General features: G+C 48.6%; 6 protein-coding genes across 6 annotated transcripts; 5 read left to right on the plus strand and 1 right to left on the minus strand.

Annotated features, from left to right (window-relative positions):
- Positions 1-221: 221 nt before the first annotated feature.
- On the plus strand, positions 222-1,329 carry J7337_009438 (uncharacterized protein; the record flags this gene model as incomplete). The annotated part of the gene is given in 2 exon segments (XM_044827034.1): positions 222-1,238; positions 1,255-1,329. 2 exon segments carry the CDS (start codon positions 222-224, stop codon positions 1,327-1,329), a joined length of 1,092 nt encoding a protein of 363 aa, XP_044677628.1.
- Positions 1,330-2,697: 1,368 nt separating this feature from the next.
- J7337_009439 (uncharacterized protein) lies at positions 2,698-4,065 on the minus strand (the record flags this gene model as incomplete). Its single annotated transcript, XM_044827035.1, has 1 exon — positions 2,698-4,065. The coding sequence occupies one exon, from the start codon at positions 4,063-4,065 to the stop codon at positions 2,698-2,700; it is 1,368 nt and encodes a 455-aa protein (XP_044677629.1).
- A 973-nt stretch (positions 4,066-5,038) lies between these two features.
- J7337_009440 (uncharacterized protein) lies at positions 5,039-5,817 on the plus strand (the record flags this gene model as incomplete). Its single annotated transcript, XM_044827036.1, has 2 exons — positions 5,039-5,743; positions 5,767-5,817. 2 exons carry the CDS (start codon positions 5,039-5,041, stop codon positions 5,815-5,817), a joined length of 756 nt encoding a protein of 251 aa, XP_044677630.1.
- A 973-nt stretch (positions 5,818-6,790) lies between these two features.
- On the plus strand, positions 6,791-10,120 carry J7337_009441 (uncharacterized protein; the record flags this gene model as incomplete). The annotated part of the gene is made up of 2 exons (XM_044827037.1): positions 6,791-9,918; positions 9,973-10,120. The coding sequence occupies 2 exons, from the start codon at positions 6,791-6,793 to the stop codon at positions 10,118-10,120; spliced, it is 3,276 nt and encodes a 1,091-aa protein (XP_044677631.1).
- Positions 10,121-10,164: 44 nt separating this feature from the next.
- Positions 10,165-11,398, plus strand: J7337_009442 (uncharacterized protein; the record flags this gene model as incomplete). Its single annotated transcript, XM_044827038.1, has 2 exons — positions 10,165-10,754; positions 10,819-11,398. 2 exons carry the CDS (start codon positions 10,165-10,167, stop codon positions 11,396-11,398), a joined length of 1,170 nt encoding a protein of 389 aa, XP_044677632.1.
- Positions 11,399-15,376: 3,978 nt separating this feature from the next.
- J7337_009443 (uncharacterized protein) lies at positions 15,377-17,205 on the plus strand (the record flags this gene model as incomplete). The annotated part of the gene is made up of 2 exons (XM_044827039.1): positions 15,377-15,615; positions 15,675-17,205. The coding sequence occupies 2 exons, from the start codon at positions 15,377-15,379 to the stop codon at positions 17,203-17,205; spliced, it is 1,770 nt and encodes a 589-aa protein (XP_044677633.1).
- Between the last annotated feature and the right edge of the window lie 443 nt (positions 17,206-17,648).

Genomic DNA, 17,648 nt, shown 5'->3' on the forward strand with positions numbered 1-17,648 from the left:
TTATTCGCATCGTCTGTAGATTAACCTGCATATCTAGGTACAGAAAATGTCGGTCAACCCGTAGCAATGAAGCAGGTTAGATGAAATGCTGTGAGTTGTAAAAGGTCAGTGTATAAACTATGGATGCCCTCTTTAGTTCCTAACTTCTCAAGACTCTTCTCCTCCATTTACTGTTGAGATCAGAGTTCGGAAACCATCGCATCTTACTTTAAACCACAGTCATGTCTGACTACAATGCACTCAAGGATATGGGCCTAGCCTGTCCCTACGGCGGAATCTTCTACATCTGCGCTGACGATCCGGATCGCTTCATCGGCTGCTGTACCATCAACCCCTGCGGCGCCAGAAAAGGCCTCTGTCCCGATAAGCATCTCAGAGCAGCTAGCTTCAACCCGACACTTGAGCACGAGTTCCTCCCTCAGGCTTGTATCAACGATAACGTCGATGTTAGTTGGTACACCTGCGTTGGAGGGGGACTTCCTTTCCTTGGTTGCTGTGCCGTGGATCCTTGTCTCCGTGGTGTTTGCCCTCAAAGAAACCTGAGAGCAGCGAAGTTGAGTGAAAAGGCCAAGAATGCGCAGGAATTTCTTGATGGAGATCCCGAGTACACGCCAGAGCCTACGTCGTCTGCCTTAGGTTCAGGGCTAGGTGTTTCTTCAGTCAGTCTGTGTGCCAGCTCGACCACTGCAATGACGTCCATGATCTCCAGCTTCATGACTTCTTTGGCTATGAAAACAACGGTAGCATCGATTCTCTCTACCACTACACCAATTACCTCTGCAGTTACAACAATGACCTCTACCATGGCAATCTTGCCTACAGAGGCTCTAGATGCACCTCCCACAAGTCCCAAGGACCGGGGCCGGAACCGAAAACTTGGATGGCTATCGGTTCTTTTTCTCATCCCAATTCTTCTACTTCTATTCCTTGTGTACTACAGCTGGAAGTGTAGACGCAGCCATGAACGCAGAGATAAACGACCCAAAGTAAAGCCTGAACAGAGGCATGAACAGGAACATCGACAGGAGCAACAGCAACAACAGGAACACGAATACAACCCGAACACGCGTCCATACCCAGCGTTCAATCGGATTCCCACAGGTGGTGATTTCCGGAACATTAGCGGACGGCCAAGCATGAACATCCCCCGAAGAACCCTCGAACGTCCACAGAACATCCGAGTTCAACAACTTAATCCTCTTATCAAAGATGCACGCTCCGGTGACAACAAAGAAACGGTCCCTCGACCTGCAGATAAATCGAATCAGCAAGCTCCATTCGCCAGTGTCCGGCGAACAGCTCCAAACCGGAAGCCGTTGCCAGGAATGAGCAACCATACCAGCCGGCGATGAGATAACTTCGGCTGAGGACTCGTCCTTTCGAAACGATAAATTCTGATATTCTAGATAGCTTTATTCCTTAACCCTAACCATCTCATGAAAGTCCTCATCTGTTGAAAACCACCATTCCCCAAAGCTCGTCATCAAAAAGTCACCATTTGCTCAAAGTCATCTTCTTCTAAAGATCGAAATGAGTACACCGATATATGAGCTCGAAGGGAGTGCGCCGGTAAGTAATAGCTACTTCAAGTTAGTATCGTCAGGGGCTCTGTTTCCTATGGCCATCCCGGGGATGACTCAGGTACAGCAGGATCAACAACAACACCTTGCTTCTGAAGTCTCACCGGCGTATGAACCAACCACTACCATGTGGATCCGGAGCCACAACCAGCTCTACGACACACCACCTGCTGAGGAGAACCGTCTGCCTTTCTTCTGGCGTAACCACTACGAGCAAGAACGAATAGTGCCGGTCTCGAGGTCTCAAAGGCGGATGGAGTCTATGAGACGTTGCAGAAGACGCTGGAGAGGTAGGAGAGCTAATAGAAGAATTAAAACTATTTCTAACGCTCGAAGACCACTCGCAGAACTGAAGGCTGAACAAAACTGGCGACGAAACTTTTGGCGATCTTCAGGAGATAGTTGGCCGCCCCCTATGCTGAGACGTACTCGCAACAGACTCCAGAAGCGTCAAAGGCCTGAGGGGTGTTAAGAGTGGCGGAGAAGAGATGTCGAAATTGCAATTACGCCTTGAGGGCGCTTTGGTGGATGTGGTTTGTATTCATTTGTGGTAGATTTACATGATGCCAGTGGAGGTTGACATTTTGGTGGATGAACACAGAGTTGAAGGGATGGAAGACTGGACAGGGTCGGAGGTCTTGTGAACACGGTCAGTACACGAAAATAGAAAAACAAAAAACAGGTTGAGAAACTTGACAAATCAGTCCCTCCCCGTTTCCATCGTCCTTCTTCTGCCCAACTTGCACAAACCATAGTAAACTCATCTATGAACACCCAACAGGCCTCATAAAGCTTACCTGATGCAGCGAGTTGTTGGTTTGTATGCCCCTTCGAGTCAAGATGCAAGATGCCCTTCTATCGATGGGAATGATCTCGATGTGCCATATATATAGCCTTGCCATGGAACTCGGAAATGTGTAGATATAAAATCATTTTCTAAAAAATATATATAAGCTAGAATATCAATAGTATCCTAGAAGTTATGTTATACAAGAATAAAGTTTCTCTCCATAGCCCTGCTGGCCCCCAACCCCAAGCATCCTGTAACCTAAACTCTCTGCTTGAAACCGCAGTAGACAAGGCCTACCGAACTCAGAGGCCAAGTTACTGAATTAGCTTATTTAACAGCAACACAAGCATTAGTATCCTTCCACAAACCGCTGCAATCCTTTTTGACAGCCGGGTTCCACTTGAAGAACTGCTCCATAGTGATCTTCCTGTAGTTCAGAAGGGCCTGGCATGTGGTTGTAGAACTGATATAGTGAAATGTAATACAATTCTTGACCATGCCCTCTTGAATAGGCGAAGGTGTCTTGATTCCATTGCTGGGAGCCGTGGCTGTAGGCTGGGGATTGGAGCCTACTACACCAACACAGGCACTGGTGCCCTTCCAAAGTCCGCTGCAGTCTTTGCCAACAGCGGGATTCCACTTGATGAAATCAGCAAGCGTAATCTTGTTGTACTCAATAATGCCTTGGCAGGTAGTCGTATCCTTAACTTCATGGAACTTGTTGCAATTGGACACCATGCCCTCTTGAATAGCTGGGGGGGTCTTAATCCCATTCGCAGGAGTAGTTGTTGAGGGCTTAGGCTTGGTGGTTGTAGTCGGAGATGGGGTAGAGCCAATGACACCGACACATGCACTAGTGCCCTTCCAGAGTCCGCTGCAGTCTTTACCGACAGCGGGATTCCACTTGACAAAGTCGGCGAGGGTGATCTTGTTATAGTTAAGAATACCCTGGCAAGTAGTCGTATCCTTAACTTCATGGAACTTGTTGCAATTGGACACCATACCCTCTTGAATGGCCTCCGGCGTCTTGATCCCATTCGCAGGAGTAGTTGCTGAGGGCTTAGGCTTGGTGGTTGTAGTTAGAGATGGGGTAGAGCCGCCGATGACACCGACACATGCACTCGTCTCAGCCCATAGACCGCTGCAGTCTTTGCCGACAGCTGGATTCCACTTGACAAAATCGGCAAGGGTGATCTTGTTATAGTTGAGAATCCCCTGGCAGGTGGTTGTAGGCGACACGTAGTGGAACTTGTTGCAGTTGCTCACCATGCCTTCCTGGATAGCCTCTGGGGTTTTAACACCATTGCCAGAAGGCTGCTTGGTAGTAGTGGGCTTTTGGGTAACAGTGGGCGTAACAGCGGTTGGGGTTGTCTTGATGGCCGACGTCACCTTGGTTGAAGCAGGAGCCGTGCTTTTAGGAGGGACGGCGGTAGGTGAAGGCTCATCGGGATCATCGTTGACAGACCCAATCGCACAGTAGGTGTTTTGCGTATCGATGTCAGGGCACTTGATACCAGAGTTCAAAGCCTTGAGCTCATCCTCAGACATGCCCCAGGCTTCAGCAAAGGTTGCGCATGTCGCCCCACTGTCGGGAGAGGTGTAGAATGAACAATCCACACCACGACGCGAGGGGATAGAACGGGCATAGGGAAGCGCCGGGAGAAGGCTCGCAGCCAAAAGTGTTGTGAGATGCATCTCGTTGGCTTGGAAGATCGATGAGAAGAAAGAGAGACTGAGTGAAGGTGTTGAGGCAGTATCTAATCTACCTAGTACCGTCTACAACTCGATTTATAGCTTTCTCTCTTCCAACCTGGTGGACTGAAAGTACCTCAATCGTCTGATGAAGTCTACTGTTGGTCTTCCAAAAAAAAAAAAAAAAAAAAAAATCTGCGCCTCATCGGCGAACAAGAGCAACCAACACCTTTCCTCTCCAGAAACTCTTGAGATAGACCCTGTTGAGGCTGTTGGTTCTGACTCTTGGGCTCGGCCGAGAACGGTCCATTAGCAAGCATTGCGTTAAAACTGAGGGATGCTCCGACGGGCCGAACCAGTGGCTGCATGGGGTTGGCCTCAACGGCTCCAGAGGTTAATTTTATGCTTGTTCCAAGTGGCCAATCTAACCCCAGCTTTCCCCAGTTTAAAGCACTCTTTTCGTTCCCAAAGAGGAATTGCCCTCGCGGTAAAATCTCGCAAAAGTAAGTACCAGGAACTTTTAAAGGCCGGAAAAGGTGACGCAGTCTTGGCGCTGTAACCGAGCTGGGTCTTCGGCTGCGAATTGTACTCTCTTCTGGATGTTCGCTAACGAGTTCCTGTCGATCTTTACTTGTTCAGGTAGGTAAGTACTGCGTGGTCCTGATCCGCAGAGCCGCAGAGGCTGAGAACCCCTTGTGACATGTGCTGCCTTATTCCGGGTATATTCCTTACCCCTGCAGGGCCCCGCTAGTATAACTGCTTTCTATGGTACATTGACTAATATCTATCAACCAACAACTACCAAGCCGGTAAAACGGCCTTGGACGGCCATGCAGATGCCGGCACGTTGCTCATGTGCCCTGCCAGACGCAGGGTCGTGGATCCAGCTCACTACAAGAAGTCGCTCAGGCCCTTGTAAACTAAATTTGTTCTTGCGTACATTCATTCTCAATCAACATTTTCACTCGTTTGCAAAATGCATTGCCTCTATTCCTTGGCGTGTTGGTTCTTCCTCATCTTCGTCTCCAACGGGGCTGCTGAGGAACTGCAACAAGATTCTACAGGCATCTTGGACTTTGGTCTAGTCTTTCCACGCAATGAGTCGACCTTCGTTCCCTCTTTGATGACGCCTTTTGTTTTCTCATTCCGAAACCCCGAACTTTTTCCTACTCTTCAACCTTATGCTATCTATGAGATCTACAATTACAGTAATACTAGCCAATTTATGTTTGATGGCAGACTCGACACAATCAATCTCAATCTCTCGGCCAACCATGATCCTCACCTCGAAGTCCGTTACCATCGGTACTTGGATCTCGAAGGCAAATGGCTTATGATGCTCACTACTGGCGTTCTCAATTGTGTCGAGGATCGCTATCACTACTACAACGATTCACACTATATTGACGCCAACTATACCAAGACCAACATTACCTTCACTACAAAGGGCCCTTCAGGACAGGTCGACCTCGCTGCTGAGACAAGCGACAAGAATTGTTCATCCCCAGTCGGACTCGCCATCGATGTCCAAAACACGATCAAGGTCCCGGAGGGTGATGTCCGTGCCGACGAGATGGTAGCAGGGATCTGCGCAGTCGAGCCTCTGGTAACTCGGACAGACAAGTGTGTCGCCGTGACGCCTGCGGCTGCATCAAGCATCGTCGCCGAAATGACTTGGCGGGTGTGCGGCAGCATCGCCAACAGGTCGGAGATCCCGGAAAGTTGGGGTTGCAAACCACTGGATTGGAAAGATGATAGTATAGGAGTGCGAATTGCTTCTGGAGGGACCACCTTGGTAGCATTCTTACTGGGAGCTCTAGCCTATATCTTGTAATACGACTCTAGCTCATACCTCGCATACTAGTTAGAATAATCCGATAAAGTCTGTCTGCTCTCTAATAAACTACAAAGTAGAACACGGTTATTCAACCAACGATGGCTCATTCTGTAACCGTAAATCCGTACTTGGCACGTTTAAGTTGATCAACAGACCTCAGACCCTTCACACGACTCAGGGCCAGACCAACCCCTGATCTGATCATTTCTTGCCAAGTCTTCACCAACCTCGTACATCAGCCTAAGCTTGGTCCATGTAGACTTTGCCAAAATCTCGCTTTGTCAAATAGACTACAACGTGGAGACAACATGCTATTTTCGCTCGCCACGGGGCCCCATGTATTCTCCCCCCACAGTAGCCCTGAGGGTCTAAGGGTCTTTTGTATATCACGCTGTATCATGTCTCAACCAACGACCAACACTCCAAACTAGCACTTCGAACCAACAATTCGGCCGCCAGCCAAGCCGGAGAACGCGGCCGTATCTTGCAATGGCCGTGGTTATGGAGAGCCATATGGACCTGACAACATTTTGTAACGTAACAAAGGAGAGGGATTAATCTCTTGTGCCGTGCGGCTGTAACACATCATGCATAGGGCGAGGCTGTGATGTATTTCGATAACCCGAGGCAGAACTAGGTCTGTCAGGTCATGCAAGCGAAAGGGATTTTCTCTTTCGATAGATAAGATCCTGGGGACTTTTAGCTCTTCAAGGGAGATAATTTGTATAAAAGGTATCTTGCCAACGGCTACGAATATTTCATCACCGCAAACTACAGGCATTTCGCCATAGTCATTCTTTACAAACCGACTCATTCATTCATTACCATTCGTTCTTTTTCATATTTTCTTTTACTTGTTCTTTACTCTTTCCACACTGAGCTGCATTAGCCATGTTGATATCAACGTGGCGTGTGGCCGCGCTCCTCTTGTCGTTTGTCAACCTTGCCTCTGGTTTGGGAGCAAACAAATGGGGAGCTAGCCCTTACCAGCTGAACCACGATGATTGCCCGGAGCGGTGCAGCATATCTGGTCCTGAGCCAGGCAACTGGTCCGTTTACCAGGATCTCACGCAGCTCAGGAAGTGTCAAGAGACCATGTTCTTTGCCTTCTCCCTCTTTGATCCAATCGATGAACATTCTACTCATCGCATTCATGCCTGTACATCATTCGGCCCAGACTTTTCACGTCTCCCCAACGCCACCACCATCCAAGCCGCTGCTTCTTCGCCTGTCCATGTCAATTATGAGATTGGTTGGCACGTGGACGGGTTTGAACTGGCTGCCGCTGGAATCCGTTCCATCACCAGGCAAGCTCGCCACTACCTGACTCATGGACATGGCACTACAAATGGGCCTGCTATCATGTTTGCTCAGTCTGGACAAGCCACTCTTGGTCTATACGTTGGCGACAGCCTCGGAAGTCAAGTTATTGGCTCTTCTGCGCTCCAAATGTTGGAGAACAACCTCGACAGCTTGAATGTCACAGGATCCAATCTGGCTATGCAACTATGCGTTCCAGGTGCTGGCAGCGCTCATTCATTTGGTCTCATGGTGACAAGTAACGGAACCTTTGCTTCCATACAAAACGCCGTTCAGTCGTGGGCCAACGGAACCTGCCTGTCCTTCCCGGAATCTACAAACATGACCGGCCAGGTTGTGTACACCAAACCGCTAGATGTCCTGACCGACGTCAAGAACTCTACCAGGCCAGCAAAGCCCATGTCTACAAGCAGTGAGCATGGCCGACGCCACCAACATCTCCATATTCGTGCTGAGTGCACCACGACCCGGGTCGAATCTGGGGACAGTTGCGCGAAACTGGCACAAAGATGCGGCATCTCAGCCAGTGACTTCACCAAGTATAATCCAGGATCCAATTTCTGTGCTCAGCTGGTGCCTAAGCAACACGTTTGCTGCTCAAAGGGCGATCTTCCTGATCTCCGACCTACCAAGAACAAAGACGGGTCTTGCCATGCCTACAAGGTTGACAAGGGGGACAACTGTGCTAGCATCGCCGTCGAGAATGGTCTCAAGGCTGAAGATCTTGAGAAGTTCAACAAGAAGACATGGGGTTGGGCTGGATGCAAGAGGCTCTTCTACCAGACTGTCATGTGTTTGAGTGAGGGAACTCCCCCGTTCCCTGACGAGATCGCCAATGCAAACTGTGGTCCGCAAAAGCCAGGAACCAAGAAGACTGGGGATACCACCGATATCTCTGATCTCAACCCTTGCCCTCTCAATGCCTGTTGCAATATCTGGGGCCAGTGCGGAATCACCAAGGAGTTCTGCACTGATACCAATACTGGCGCCCCCGGAACTGCCAAGGAGGGCACCAACGGCTGCATCTCCAACTGTGGTACCAAGATTGTCAACAGTGGCGGTGGTGGCACAATCAAAATTGGTTACTTCCAAGGTTACGGTATGGGCCGGCCTTGCCTCTACCAAGATGCCTCCCAGATTGACACGTCAAAGTACACTCACTTGCACTTTGCGTTCGGCACTCTTACTAAGGATTTTGACGTTGAGGTCGGCGACAAGCTCTCTCAGTATCAATTCAAAACCTTTGCGGATTTAACTGGCGTCAAAAGGATCCTTTCATTTGGTGGCTGGGACTTTTCAGCCCTCCCTGCCACTTATTTCATCTTTCGAGAGGGTGTGAAACCCGCCAATCGACTCAAAATGGCCAAAAAGATCGCCGAGTTCATTGTTAAGCATGACCTTGACGGTGTCGATATTGACTGGGAGTACCCTGGAGCGCCTGATATTCCTGGCATTCCACCAGCTGAGAAGGATGAAGGAACAAACTACCTTGCCTTCCTCGTTGTCTTGAAGAACTTGTTAAAGGGCAAGTCGGTATCTATCGCTGCTCCATCTTCTTACTGGTACTTGAAGCAATATCCAATCAAGGACATTGGCAAAGTGGTGGACTATATTGTCTACATGACATACGATCTTCACGGACAGTGGGACACAGAAAACTCTCACTCGCAGGAAGGCTGTGCATTTGGTAACTGCCTTCGCAGTCAAGTCAATCTCACTGAGACGCAATACTCGCTAGCCATGATCACCAAGGCTGGTGTCCCAAGCAACAAGGTCATTGTGGGTGTCACAAGCTATGGAAGATCGTTCAAGATGGCCAAGGCTGGTTGTTATGGCCCAGACTGCTTCTACACTGGTAGCAAGATACACTCGGATGCGAAGGAGGGCAAGTGTACTGGCCAAGCCGGATATATTGCCGATGCTGAGATCCAAGAAATTCTCAAGGACAAAAGCCGCGTTGTCAAACACTTTGTTGACTCAACAAGCCATAGCGACATTCTCGTATACGACGATACAGAATGGGTGTCTTATATGAGCCCCAGTACCAAAAAGGCTCGCGAGTCTGTGTACAAGGCATTCGGCATGGGTGGCACCACTGACTGGGCCGTCGATCTTCAGGAGTACCACGATGTCCCCAGGCCCTCCAAGTCCTGGGCCATCTTCAAGGAAGACGCAGCACGCGGTTATGATCCCAAGCTGGACAACGAGAGAACTGGCAACTGGACGGACCTCGACTGCGGCTCAGACGTCATGCAGCATCTCAAAGGTAAAACAGCACCTGAGGCATGGAGGGAATCGGGCGCCAATGACGCCTGGAAAGATCTCATGAAATCCTGGAAGGATTTGGATCAACAAAGGAGGTACACACTGAGCCAGTCAATCACTACGAATCTCAGGATCACGATAAGGCCCAATTGCCATTTGTTGAAGGACCACAGCTGCAATGACCTAATAGAGTGCACCGAAAATATGAACCGCGAGTTTTCAGGACCTGCGGCAGTGTTCATCTGGAATTCCTTGGTCAAAATCCACCAAATGTACAGCGACTACTACGATGCAGTGACCGAAGCGGCTACTTTCATCTCCTTCGATCTCGCCAACTTTGGCAACAAGTTTGCACCAATCCCTGAAGCAGAAGACAATACATGGCTTTTTGTCATGATTGATCTTCTTACCTGGGGTACTTCTTCCATTGCCGCGTAAGCCTCTACAGAAATCCATCAGTGCTCTCACTCCAGCTAACAAATTCTCAGTCCCTTCTTCAATTCACACCTCAAAAACCTTCCCTACTTTAAGGGCAATCCAGCAACCCATGACAATGTCAAGGACACGACCATGACTTTCATTGGACAAAGCACAACTCTGGTGAAAGATATAAGAAGTGGCGTTTCAGCAGAGTAAGTTTGCAATCGTCCTGCACCAAAGCAATGATAGGCACTGACGCAATGCCCAGCACTACATGGACAGTGGAGAAGAGAGATAGTTTCACAAGCTACATGGGCCAGGTTCTCGAAGGATGGCAAACGCTCGCCAATGCTACAGTGAACCATCTTTTCAATGGCTCTAATCCGGATTCAATCAAGGCACTTTGGAGCCTTATTTCAGACGGGAAAATGATTGAAGCCGGCGTCAACGGCGACGGGTCGAGTCTTGGGACGGAGATTGTCCCGGGTAGTATCAACCTCAAGGAACACGTTGCAAAGACCTTCTATGGATATACCATTCCTACAATATGGAGAGTCGCTGAGTATTATGCTTTCGTTCTTGACTCAGGTTACGACTGTAACGCGGAATATCCTTCCGAGGATTACGTGAGCAAAGAAGCCATGGATGCTACCAGCACCTGTTACGGCGGGCGACGTTACTACTTGGTCTATCCGAAAGAAGACGGCATTGGAGGCTGTCACAAGAGTTGTAACACGGGCGGTTCTTGCCAAGATATTTGCGCATGGAACAAGTTTAGGGCTCCACCGGGTATCGAAGCTTTCGACGGGACCAGTTTTGGAGGTATGTCGGCAAGGGATATCATCATCGGGTAAGTCAAGTCACTGAAGCTCTCCTCATGGCTGCGAATCATGTAACTAACCAAAGGGATACAGCTCCGTTCGCACTTACGAGCAAAACGGGAAAAAGAACAAAGCAATGCCTGAAGACAAAGTCGCTGGCGATCTCAACACGGACCATCTTTTCGACCTCGACGTCACCACACCCGGAATCATGCGCCTTCCAGTATGCAGCCCCGAGCGCGCATGGCAGTCGTGGGATACGGCTGCCAAGGGCTCCAGCCCCTTCTACCCATGCGACATCCCCCCCGGGCAGAGGTCATGCAACAAGTCGACTTACAAGGACGACACGAGCAATGCATCCCCGTTGGCGTCGGACTGCGAGGTTATGATCAAGAACTTTGAGAATGACGGCTCGACCAAGTGGACAACACAGACTGCAGATCTTCAGCACAGGGAGCTTGGACACTATGGCACCTGCGCCTTTGGAGTTGAAGCGACGGAGCTCAATGGAAACATACACTTCCATTTCGGTGGCGGGGATCTCATCGAGGCCATCAACACCTCCATCAAGCAGTTTAAGAAGAATGGCAAGATCGGTGCGTCTGGTAAGGTTCTTTGTGCTGGCAATACGGGCATGACGCAGCCAGTCTTATGGGGCATCTACCATACCTAGATAAAGTACTCAAGTAGCCAGTTAAAGTAGTTAGTACAGTAGATTTAATGAGTCCTGGAGTTTGAGTCTAGAAACTATTTGTCTGCGTCGAAGCCCAACAATCAATTACCCCGAGCCTGACTGTTGATTGCTTAGCATTGCATACTAAACAACTGTTTACATTTAACTACTATAGACCAGATAATTAGATAAATAATAGATATATACTTATAGTTTAGCAGGAGGAGCTTTATATCTGAGTATAGAAAGCACTTTAGATACCTGACATAGATAGAAGACCATCAGTCCCTCCCTATTTCCCTCCTTCTTCTGCCTAACTTGAACATACTATAGTAAACTTATCTATAAATATCTAATAGGCCTTATATAAGTATACCTATTATAGCAATTAGTGAGCTTATATGTTATTTTCTTAAATTAAAATATAATATACCTTTCGATCAATATGAATAATCTCGATCTGCCATACATATAGCCTTGCTTAGGAACTCGGAACTGTTTACGAACAGCCCTATGAGATATCTCGGATGACACTCTCCACACGTGGATACCCGTCAAGACAATGAACTGTTATATCCGAGCCAACGATCGTAAGAGGATGCGACCTCCGCATCGAAAACAGCCCTGTCTTGGAAATAGTAGTCATGTCACTGCGCATGGATGATGCGTGCCAGACAGGGCCATGTCCATATACAGACTAGGGAATCAACGCTTTATATGAGAACAGAGATCCACTCCCGAGGAAAAAGTCTTAAGAATTCTAGACTTTGGACTAGTTGGTGTTCAAGAGCTGTTCGGGCACGCGGTCGAGTTGACTACTACACTGCTTAAGCACTTAGTAGTCGGCTCATTCCTATGCTTGAACGAGCATTATCTCAATTTCAAGAGAGATTTCGATGAGCGAATCGAGGTCACCATTTACTTTTTAAAAGCTTGGATCGATCTCTGTTTGTTCAGTTGTTCTGATAACAACTACTCAAGTTTGAAGAAAGCCGAGGGAGTCATGGTTCACGTGAGAGTATTAGGACCGCCAAGCTATCATATACTCCAATAATCACAAATCTTTTCGGAAGCTTAGCCATTATCATTGATCCTTGCTATAAGTGGAAATAATGGTATCGTCACTGTTTCACTGTATTCCGCAGTGAGAAGCATACTCGATCGACAAACTCTGCTTAAGCGAAGTCTCCGCGGAACGTGAGCGGACATTATTAAACTCCGAATAGCAAGTAGCGAGTAAGCAGCAGAGTTTTCTACCGTAGAATAATAGAAAAGGACAGTAAAAAGAAGCTTTGTTGTTAAGGTTGAACCGAAAGCCTCCGCGGTGAGCGACTGGAATGCAATACGTTTGGTCTGGTGTTGATCCAACAGAACAGGCTGAGAACAAAGTCGGATCATGGTTACGCAACTATGAGCGGGTAGGCAAGAACGCCTCGAGTTCTGGAAAAGAATGGTGATTCATAAATGAGCTGTTGAAGGCGAACATGACGAGTGAAGAGAAGTATCGTTGGTGATAGCTTTCTCGGCTTCAGTGTTGGTACCTGTGGCTTGAACACAGCCAAACTCAAGAACGAAGGGGACGGCGTCACGGATTCAGGACCGGCCCTCGTGGCAAACATGAGCTAGGCGATCTTTCGGTCCTTCTTGGTGACCGAGATGCCCGACATGAAGAGACAGAATTATAGTTAAAAGGTTTTCCAAATGTTTTGTCAGGAACCGAGACGGGACTGATCTTGACAAGTGCCCTAGTGTCTTAGCCGGGCAAACCTGAATCATGCATGTCCAGGAACAGGCGTGTTTGGTCCGTCCCTGGCCTAGAAACGGCCAGGTCAGGTCCCGGCTGTTGGCTAACTTGGTCGTTTGCAGGCCCGTTTGTCATAAGCCATGATTATTTGGACAAAAGACGGATACATGAAACAGTGTGTAAGAGAAATGCGGGAGCTGCACTGAGAAAAAGATTGTGGTGAGAGAGAGAATTCTTATGTGTTGGTCCCTCGTTTGCTTGTTGCCCTAACGCCAAGACTGAATATCTCGGCACGAGCCTTGGTTCTGGTGATCGTGTGAGATCTGGGAGCGATCATATCATGGATGAAATGTGGAGGTAGCAATAGCTAGACTAGAGAATCGGGTGTGTGTGGGCTAGGTGGGATAGTTTCCAGGGGCCGAGCTGAGTTGAACAGGGATCAAGGGAACAATGAGTGTGATCTCTTCGGCTAAATGTTTATGCTTCGGCTCATCGCTTCGTTCTTGTTCGTCATGACCAGTGAGCTAAACGTCTATCCAACGCAGAACATTGATCTCGGTCCATTGAGTATCGTATCCAGGAACCAGAAACAGACCTTGTCTTGCCTGATCCTGCTGCCACCGCCCAAAAGTGACATGCATACTAATTCACATTTGCCGGACCCTCGATCTTGCTTGGGTCTCGACACCCTCAACTCGCAAGCTGAACGCCTCAAGAGCGGATCGGGAGTGCAGATCGCCCTTCTTGATTGGCCGCTATAGAGATCGTCTCTCTCGCTGATCAGCGAGGATGACCTGTTGGGGTCTCGCCCAGTCGCATTGCGGGATCTGGCTTAGCCCCAGAGACGGGACGGGCGTGGCACGCGGAGTGTGTGTCGCCAAATGGTATCGCTTCTGGTCTCCCTTGCGTAGCGCGCAGCTAATAGACGAAAGGGTTTTAAGCCCAGCTGTCACCTTGCATAGAGCGTTTCCTGCGGTGTGGGCGATGGAAAATATCATCGGTCCAGACGGTACAGGTACCAGTAAAGCTATAGTTTCACAATATACCTACCTACCTTACTCAGTGCAGTGCAGTGCCGTAATCGATCATGTTTTCCTAATTCTCTTCCCGCGATCTCAGCCATTTAATTGTTCATCCCGAAGCCTGGGCGTGTGGAATGGAAGATAATCTCGTCCCGGAAACGCACATTCGTCCACTGACATTGTGTCTCTGGATTTATCCCACTTTGGTTTTAACATCCCTCGACAATTTTAAGTGAATTTATCTTTATCGTGAGTCGTGGCTCAGCAAGTGTCGGAGAAGCAATCGAATTGATCGGGGCAATCCTTTCTTGGTTGTTAGTGTACGCCTCTCTCAAACTCAAGACGTCTCTCGGTTGTTGAAATTGGCTGCGCCTTTCCGCCTCCGGACATTATTGCATTGCACATCCCTCACCCCAGACCAGAATAAGGCAATTAGATTTCTCGATCTGGTATCCGTAGATGCTGCACTTACACATCCACCACGGGAATATCGTCATCATCCTTAGACACAAGGATGTTAATTATCCTGACAGGCCAGGGTATCTACTTATGCAGGGCATCATTTCGTGACCGATCATAAACAAGTCTCATAAATAAAACGACAAAAGTTCCCCCATTCCGGACTTGACCCCAATCCCGAAGCTCGGTCGGTCATCAACTCATTCATACATACCTCAGCGACAGGAACGGAGATCAAAGTAAAAAAAAAACTCTAGTGAGGCTTGAAGCCAAAGACGGGATATTCTACCTACACTGAGAGAGACAAGAGAATTCGCCTACGGGTCTCCGTCTCCCACACGGCAAACATCTCGGTCGTCATTACACAGCACACGCCTCTTCGTTCTTATTACTCTTTAGAGAATTGAGAGTTTCGGGTGACCGCTTTGGCTTTGCTTGGCCTTGAAGAGCATTTTTTGGTTCATAAGAAGCTAAACTACCCTCTCTCCCTCCCCTCCCTTTGTTGCAGGGGTTGTGTTGGTCTCCCCCAACCTCGACAAGTTGAAGACTATCTCGCGATGCGACTGTCACCAGTGTCACCAGTCGATTCCAGTTGGTCATTCACAGCTCGCGCGTCTTCGATATATTTCGATACTAAGACATCGACAGTCTAACGACAAGCAACACGATCCGCTTCTTTGACTGACACATACCTACCGAACTCAAAGGATCGACGATTCACGATTTGATTTCTCAATCTACTTCCCGCCCACCATGCCTCCCTGGCTTCAAGAAGGCGATGCCCAGGGCTTTTCGCCATGGTCAGGTTCAGTTCCAACGACGGCTCTCAGCCTCGAGCCACGTCGAGTAAAGCATTTCACCATGGCTGCTCTTACGCCCCATCAGACATATGTCATTCATATTGCGACTCTCACCGTCGCCTCGATCAGTATACTTGCGACAATAATAACCTCCTTCTGGTTCTTTCGAATGAGGCGGAGTTTCCGCCATGAGTGAGTCTAGAGTCTCGTGTCTCTTCCTTTCACCCTCTCTTGCTGACTCATTGAAAAAGCCTCATCATGTTACTCATTTATAGTGATATGTTCAAGAGTTTCTGGTTACTCATCTTCCCCGCCGTGGAACTAGTCGCTGGCAAGATTGAAACGACTGAGACCTTTTGTCAAGTCAGCGGATTCTTCCTTGCTCTCAGTATAGAAGCCTCTGATGTTTCGGTCGCTCTCATCTCAGTACATACTGCGTTATACATCTTCCGTGGAGAGCAAGGCCTCTACCCATATCGAAAGGCGGCCTACGCTCTCGCCGCCGTTGTACCGGTTGTGATGGCTTCCTTAGCATTTATCGAAAGCCCCGGCTACATTAACACTGGCCAGTTCTGCTATCTACCGTTCAACCCGATGTGGAAGAGACTGGCGCTTTCTTGGATTCCTCGCTATATGGCTTTCACTGTTATTCTCTGCCTATGTATAGGCGTATACGTTTACGTTCGAGTGTTGATGAGACGATTCGGCTCCGGGAATGACAGTTCGAAGAATACTCTTTCAAAAATTTCCGGTCTTGAGAGTCTCGATCCCTTGCACCAAGGAATCACTACTGTACCACCGACTCCTACGATAAAATCCCATGGTCTAATTCCTTCTTCGAACCCTTCACGGCGCAATTCTTTCACCGTGTCTGAAGATCGGACAACAAGGCCTCCACTCGTCGCATTCAACTCTTTCCATCTGGACATGCCTGGATCGACGCATCCTAGCAGGCTTCATTCGGCACGGTTGGGGCGAAGAGGATCGACTCAGATGTGGATGGCTAATTTTGGTACCGATCTGACATCTCAGTCTGAGCAGGCAGAAGTTGATTCACAAAACTCAACGGGAACTACTCGCTGTGGTTCAGACGATGTGATCGCCCCCGCCCCCGCCCATACAAAACCTGAGCTTGTCCACCAAACGCCTCTTCCTGATGTTGTCTCACCATCATATACTATACAGACCGACTTCTTTCACCGATCTGACGGCAGCGTTCCGTCTAGACCGCCATCTATCCCTAATCTCTTCGCCATACTCCGTCGCACACCAGACAGTCCACGCAGCAACGACAACAACCTCGTCTTGACTCAGAGCGACTTCAACACCCCTGGTACTGTCAAGTCACGCGAAAAGATCCTGCGACAACTCCGGTTACTATTCATCTACCCAATAGTCTACGTCGCCATCTGGATCCTGCCCTTCATCGTACAACTCACCGGATATGGACGAGGAGCCCCATATCCCATGAGACTAGCCAGCATAATATTCTTATGTTTCCACGGCTTAGCCGATTCCGTGGTCTTTTCTCTAAAAGAGAAGCCTTGGAGGCACAGCCAGGCTTTCAAACGCATCAATGTCCAATTTTGGAAACGACGACAAGAAGTGCCCGATGTTGGTGAAAGAGTCGGACGCACAAGAGAGGAAATGACACTCGATTCTCGATTCGCGAAAAAGAGACGACAGCAGGAACAAGCTGACTGGGAGATGGATCGTCAGGCTGGCAACGAGGCCCGCAAAGCAGCGAGGGCAGCTCCCCAGTGGTGGGATGCCGATGAGTAATGAGGAACTAACTATCTGGTATGTAAATAAGAGAAGCATGAAAAAAAGTCGAGTGCTTTGGAGAGCGTGTGGATGGAGATACCCAGGATTTCGTAGGTATAGATCATGACGGGCCATCATGAACTTGGACTTGCATTAGATGGCGTTGCGCATTTGGCATGCATGCATTGGGTGGTTATTTGACGCATATGTAGAACATGCTTTAGATTAGACAGAATAACTCCTAGATGCAATAGCAGACGCTGGTCACAACTTCGGGTTTGTACGAGTTTTAAAATACATGGAATTAATATATGTGCTCCTGTTCCCTAGTGGCTCCCTCAGGCAGATTATTAGCATGGACTTCTGTATTATCTGGCGTACCTTGTATCCGTTAAATGGTGTATTGTCAATCTATTATCGGGTGCTATCTGGGGGTCTTGTGGAATACGGTTTATCTGCTC

The sequence above is a fragment of the Fusarium musae genome, chromosome 7 (assembly GCF_019915245.1).
Source record: "Fusarium musae strain F31 chromosome 7, whole genome shotgun sequence".
NCBI lineage: Eukaryota > Fungi > Ascomycota > Sordariomycetes > Hypocreales > Nectriaceae > Fusarium > Fusarium musae.